Source organism: Mus pahari, chromosome 4 (genome assembly GCF_900095145.1).
Source record: "Mus pahari chromosome 4, PAHARI_EIJ_v1.1, whole genome shotgun sequence".
NCBI classification, from domain to species: Eukaryota; Metazoa; Chordata; class Mammalia; order Rodentia; family Muridae; genus Mus; species Mus pahari.
The window spans coordinates 111,717,191-111,724,494 of NC_034593.1; the positions used below are offsets into that span (position 1 = coordinate 111,717,191).

Sequence of the window (7,304 nt, forward strand, 5' to 3'; positions counted from 1 at the left end):
TTAGTGTCTCTGTTTAATCTCTATTCGTTGTAAAAAGAAAAAAGAATCTTCTCTTACTGAGGTCTGAGAGCCATGCTTATCAGTGGGCATAATTGTAAATATATTTAGAGGGCATTTTGATACTATGTCCATTTAGAGAACACCAATAATAGGCTAACCCCGAGGGGTGAGTCCGCTGACTATGAGGTCTTGCTCATAGTTACAGTACTGAGTGTTCATGTCCTCCTGTACGCCAGGCATTAAACCCAGGAGCGCTTGGTTTCCCCCAGAACACTAATGCCACTATTGCAACCGTGATCCATCTTACCATGCTGGTCATTACCATAGTCTACTAGGTTGACAGCTGTGACAGCTCAATAAGACTGTGCTGGCTCCCTTCCTCCTAGCAACCTGCATAGCAACGTCTAGCATCATGAAAGCCAGTCAGTAGGGAGGAAAATTTCAGTTTAGTGTCAGCTTGGTCTTTCTATGTCCCGTGACTCAGGTGTGCAATATCTTTAGCAAAAGAATCTTACTGTGAAGTTCTGCAGTAATATTACTGCCAGCAAGAACAGTAGTCTGTGTTGTTTGGGGGGGGGGTATAAGACTTCCCTGACCTACTACTGACTTACCATCAGGTAAATGCAAATTAAACTACCTTGAGACTTCATTTACCCCAGCCAAACTGCCTAGGATCAAGAAAAGTAAGGACAATAAGTTCTGGAGTGAATCTGGGGAAAGGAGAAGCAATATTCACTGTTGGTGGGAGCACAAACTGGAATAGCCACGAAGGAGAGCAATGCGGGTTCTTAAAAAGCTAGAAATAAACAGATCTACCACATGATCCAGCGAGACCACCCTTGGGCCTATACCCAAAGGTCTCTCCAGAGCTAGCTGCTTATCCATGTTCATTGCTATTCTGTTCCTAATAGCCAGGAGCCTAGGTCTCTATCAGCTGAGGAATGGCTAATGAAAGGACAAAGCTGCCGCTGCAAAGTGGAATTTTCTTAGCGGTTAAGAAAAAGGAAATCTTCAGGTAAATGGAGGGAACGGGATATAACCATTCTGAGTGTGATCACCCATACCCAGAAAGAGAAATGCCGCATGCCCTCTCTCATGTTTGGAAGCCAGCAGTGGGTCTGTAGATTTGTAGACGTAGATATACATATGTAGATGTGTGTGTTTAAATTGGAATGCTTCAGGAGGCACGAAATTAGGAAGGGGCCCTTGTGTTTGTGTTGAGGGGGAATAATGGAGGAGGGACAACCACACACAGGTTGCCACTTGTCTGTGAAGAACAGGAGGGGAGATGTTTAAGGGGGGAAGTAGATGGAATGGAGGCCAGGACAGAGGAAGGGGTCGGAAGAGAGAAAGATAACACTAAGGAGCTTTGGAAAAACCCACTGTCTTAGTCACCATTCAGTTGCTGTGCAAAGACATCATGACCAAGGCTACTCTTCTAAAAGGTGGTATTTAATTGGGGAATTATGTACAGTTCAATCCATTTTCATCATGTCAGGGAGCATGGTGCCATAAAGGCAGCCACTGGAGCAGTAGTCGAGAGTGCTACATTTGGATCCACAGGTGGGGGTGGGGGTGGAGGCAGTGGCCAGACAGACAAACAGATGGGCAGATAGACAGGGCCTGCCATTTGCTGATGCAGCTTAGTTTCCCTTTTTCTTTTACAGTCACCGCATAACAGCTGGCCTGTAAGTGATGATCTCCCTGCCTCACCCTCCCCAGGACAGGGAGTTCAGGCATCTGTCCCCACAGCTGACTGTGTAATCCTTCTTTGTGGGTGGCAACACCTCATTCCTACCTAGAGGCTCATTCACAGAGATAGGACTTTTGCCAATTCAAACTTAAGAGTGTTGTCTTAATGTGTGAATATGTACATGAGTTTAAAACAGTGGTATTTTGGGGCTAGAGAGTCGCCTCGGTTATTTAACAGCACTTGTTGCTCTTACAGGGGACCTAGGTTTGGTTCCCAGTACAATAAGCTCACAACCATATATAACTCCAGGTCTGGGGCATCTAACATTATCTTCTGATCATTATAGACACCAGGCATATACATGATGCAGGGAAAACATTCATACACATAAAAATAAAAATGAATAGGGCTGGAGAGATGGCTCAGTGGTTAGAAGCTCATACTGCTCTTCCTCGGGACCTGGGTTCAATTCCCAGCACCCACATCACATGGCTTAAAACTGCCTGTAACCCCAACTCCAGAGGATCTCACCCCTCTGACCTCTGTGGACACTTGTATTTATGTGCACACCCCCCCTCAACATACACAGAATTCAAATCATCATCATCATCATCATCATCATCATCATCATCAATCTTAAAAAATTTAAAAAAAATCTTAAAGACCTGTTATTTCAAAAGAAATATCTGATATAATCTGAAAGTCATACCCAGTCATTTGTTCTTTTGATCGTGGCTGAGGTAGGACAACCGTCTTTAACTTTACAAGTATTTCTAAAGTTTTCTACCTAAGGCATCTGTAGGTGAGATTAATCTGTTAAAATTTATTCTCTTAAAAAGTCAGTAGTTTCATCGTAGGGAAAATATGACAGCTACTCAGTTGTGATCCATCTATTTTGACCAAGAAATAGTGACTAAGGGAGTGAAGGAGACCCAGCTTCCCAAACTGTAGTTAGGAGACTACTAAGATATTGGTTGCATGCCAATAGAGGTAGGGATGAAAATAAGGCTTTGCCTGTTTGTGTTGCTGAGCCTTGGCTCCCTGGCCTTGCACGTGCTGGGAAGTGTTTTTTCACAGAGCTAAATCCCCATCCTTTCTTTAGTGCCTTTTCCCCCTTTCTTTTGTGTGTATGGGTAGTTACACTCACATGGGTGCCGAGACTCAAACCCGGGTCCTCTGCAAGAGCAACAAGTTCGTTTAACCACTGAGCCATCCCTCCAGCCTCTCTTCAGTGTTTTTCATAGGGAAAGGATAGGATTTGATTTTCTCCTCTCTATGGGCTTAATGTTTAAAATGCAGATTTTGTTTCGATCTTGAAATAATTTGCTGCTTTAGTTATTTTGTGAGGCCGCTACAGAACTCGGACACTAGGCACTACAAAAAGCAGACATTCATTTCTCACCAGTTTGGAGACTACAGAGGCCATGGTGGAGGCTGCAGCAGTCTTGCTGTCTGATGAAGGCTGCTTGCTGCTTCCAACATGGTACCTTGAATACTGGAGGAAGGATCAAGTGCCTGCCCGACCTGCTTTGGAAAGGAGACCACATCCCATTTATGAGATGGGCGCCTCTGTAGCCTCTGGATACTGTCACGTTTCAGTGCTAGAATTATGGATGGGGCATGATTAAACCATAGTTATACCTTATCTCCAAATATTGACAAAAATATGGGGACAGAGAAGTAAATCAATGCTACCAAGGTTTAAGATTAGATTGAGACAAAGTTTTGGTCATTATATGACTTTTTAAAGTGGGTACTTGGTGGTAGCTCTGTTCTTTTCTGATATTAAATGAAACAGTGAATTAAAATATGTATCTGAGTATTTCTTAGTCTATCAAACATAACTCTGGTTTATCTTTTTGTTTTGGTTTGTTTTGGTTTTTCGAGACAGGGTTTCTCTGTATAGCCCTGGCTGTCCTGGAATTCACTTTGTAGACCAGGCTGGCCTCGAACTCAGAAATCGTCTGTCTCTGCCTGAAAAGTGCTGGGATCAAAGGTGTGTGTCACCATTAACCACAGTGTGTCGTAGCAGGATAGGTTTATCTCTCCTGCCTGCTTTCACAGTTTGGAAGGGCAGACAGTATGGGAGGAAGAGGCAGGCATCTGGTGGCTGCCCAGGCTCCAGCTGCAGGCTGGGTTCCCTACCTCTGATAGCCACGCTGTGTGCAGTGGGAGAGTAACAAAGAGGATATTTTAAGTGTTCTGATTTTTCTTTCCCTTTTGTATATAATAGCTTGGCTATCTATTTATTTCTATTCTAAATAATTTTAAAATGGGCATTATGTTTTTAAAAAGCCATATGTTTAAGACTAAGAATGTTTAAGCTTGTCAGAAAGAGATAATTTATTTATAAATTTTGAAACTTAACTCCCAATGCATAAGAAATGGACAGTAAGTAAGTATTTATGGGTTAAAGTAATATCTGGTGGTTGTACAATCTCTCATTCTGTATTTTAAATCTTTAGTCTTTTTTAAAATTTAACAACCTTTATTTATGTGTGCATCTGTGTGCACATGGTGTCAGCAGAAGCCAGAAGGCATGGGATCCCCTATAGCTGGAGTTTCTGACACTTCTGAACCACCTGATAAGGGGGCTGAGAAGTGAACTATGGTCCTAAAAAACCAACGTGTGTCCCTTAACCAGCAATCTCTCCAGTACCAAATCTTTAGCCTTTAACAAAACAGAACACAATAAAAACCAGAGACTATTTATGTCACCACTTCTGTTTGAAAGGTACTTTGTTCTAACTGAAATGGCTACAAAGAAAAAAAAGTGAGCCATGGAATTTTATATTTTAAAAAAATATTGTATTTTGTTAAACCCTTCTGCACATGATTTTTGGGTCTCAGACAATTAAATACACTTCCCCAGTTTAACTGCTGCCTTCCCAGGATTGTGTATCATGTCCAAACTCTGTGATGCACTTCAGTTATCTATAGAGTTACTCCCTGTGTGAATTCCCCAGGAACTTTAGGGAATGAAGTGTCATTTCTTGACAAAGCAAAGACAAACTGTTTCTTTTTTATGTAGCAATGAATTTACCAGTCACATCTTTGGGCAGTTGTTGAAATCATTTGTCAGCCCAAGACAAGAGTCACATTTCAAGCTGAATGATTCACAGCCAGCAAAGAGACATAAAGAAAACTTACTCTCCAAAGCTAAGAGGGCTCAGTGCTTAAAGGCAAATTCCAGCAAACTATACAACGTAGGCTTGATTCCAAAGACCCATGTAGTAGGAAGAAAGACTCCTGCAAACTGTCCTTTGATCTCTAACCTTGCAGTGTGATGTGTATACACACACACACACACACACACACACACACACACACACAGTGTAATAAAAATTTTATTTACCTTTGTAATTCTCTATCTTTGTTCATTCTTTTCCTAAATATATTGAAATTGAAGGCTACTTAATTTAATTATGGTGGTTCTAAAATTTTTCAGAGAGGCATTTTTCTTAGGAATATTTTGGGATTAAAACATTATCAACTCTGCTTTAACAAGTTATCTGCCGTAGACATGCTTGTCTTGTGAGGCACGTGGGATACAGAGTCTGCCCTTCCCTTACTTAGGAAGTGTGTGATACCATTCTGGAATAATTCCCAACATGCACTTGAAGTGATGGCTTGAGAAGTTTTTGGTTTGTTCCTTTGAAATAATTATTCAGTTTGGAAAAATAACAAGATTAGGGAGTATACAGTGTTGCAGCAAGCGGGCCCTGAGACCCGGAAGAGGCTGCCCCCCCACCCCCATCCCTGTCCTCACCCTCCCTGTTCCCCCCCCTCCCGTGATAGAGATGAGCTGTCTCCTCTCTCAGATGACTCCTAGGCTCTGGATTAGGGATGGAAGTCAAGACACAGTAACAGAGACAATGGCCTCTGGTTCCAGATAAAGACATTGAAATCAGGCCATGCAGTCTGAGAATCCTCAAGTTTTACTCACAGTTCAAAGTTAGTAAGAAAAGAGTCATAATGGCCCCCAGGTATTCGTTAGCTTCCTGTGTTGTATCCTCAGGATGGAACCGATGCTTGGTAGCCATTGTTTAGATCAAAACAGTGACAAGGACACACAGCAGACATAGTTTTAAACTGCATCGAATGTAAAGTGGGATGAATTGTTTTTAAAGAACAAAAACAAACAAAAAACCAACTCCAGACTTACTGCAGTGTTGCAAAACAATGGCAGACATCACTGTGTATGGAGTGCCCTGCTGGATTCAGGATGTAAGACAAGCCACATTTTGTTTAAAAACTGGGTCTGAATGATCACAAAGATGCAACCATAAACCAGGGGTTCTTGGTTATTGACACTGTTGTTGTTTTTGTTTTCTTCTATTGATGAAGTTTACTGTATGTGAAGTAGCCTTGGGTTGATCTTTCCAAACTGTCTTCCAAAGGTGGCTTTGTGTTCATGTTAAAAACGTTTCTCTACTTTGCCATAGGAAATGTGCGAGTGGACATGCACTTCCACATGGGTTATTTTGAACTCATATAAGATTAAATATATGATGCACAATATCAGTCATTTTTCTTAACATGCAGAGGGCTTGTTTGTTTTAGAATATATTCGCTATTGCGTATGTTGTTTGCTTAAGATACTCAGTGATACTATCAATACCATTTGTCTCTTAGATTTCCAGGACCCCCACCTGTCAATAGTGTGGCCCCCTCTTATGCGTCAGGCCAGCCCCTGCCACAGTCATCTTACCCAGGTCCTGGGTCCACTTCCTCTGTCACCCAGCTGGGCAGTCAGTTCAACACCATGCAGATCAACAGCTATGGTAAGCGTGACTTGTCACTGTTCCTTTATGGTGCCTATTCGGTATTCTCTGTGCTGCTGGAGGTGAACCCAGAACCGTAGACGTGCTAGGCCACCGCTGACCACTGAGCTACACTCCCACCTCATCATTTCTTCCTTTTTAAGGCAGACATAACTCAGGCATGACATGTTAAAATGCTACCTTGTACATAAGCCATTGATACTGTGTCTGGCGCTGGTTCTGATTCTCCTGAGCCTGTTGCCACTATTTCAATATAATTGAAGAACCCTCAGAGCATGGTACATTGCTGGAGCAATAAACAACAAAAATGCTGACATCACACGTAAGCATTAAACAAAGTAATTATCTGAGGAGTGGTGAGATTTATTTTAAAATTGTTTGTTTAATATGAGACCTCAAAATTAAAAACACAATGCTTATTGTTTCACAGAGAGTTTTTTAACACTGTGAAATCAAATCTCAGGTGCCACAAACCAGAAAAGAGGAGAGCGCACAAATGCCCACTTAGTAGCAGGATGGCTACGTGGTACACTTTAAGACAACGTTCTCAACCTGTGGGTCGGGATCCCCCTTGGGGGTTGAACAACCCCTTCACAGGGGTGGCCCAAGACCATCTACATATCTGATATTTACATTACAATTCATGAGTAGAAAAAATTGTAGTTATGAAGTAGCATCAAAATAATTTTATGTTTGGGAGTTACCACAATATAATTCCACAGTATGAGGAACGACTGTAGCATTAGGAGGGTTGAAAACCAGTGCTTTCAGGGATATGTCCTCTCCCTCTCCCTCTCCCTCTCCCTCTCCCTCTCCCTCTCCCTCTC

General features: G+C 42.1%; 1 protein-coding gene across 2 annotated transcripts in view; it reads left to right on the top strand.

The window, feature by feature from the left end:
• The window catches only part of Sec24d (SEC24 homolog D, COPII coat complex component), a 95,462-nt gene that overhangs the window by 14,938 nt on the left and 73,220 nt on the right, over positions 1-7,304 (top strand). For both annotated transcript variants that reach the window (XM_029537347.1, XM_021195252.2), the window contains exon 4: positions 6,329-6,477. In XM_029537347.1, the coding sequence (XP_029393207.1) occupies positions 6,329-6,477 (149 nt within the window). The remainder of the gene's footprint in view (positions 1-6,328; positions 6,478-7,304) is intronic.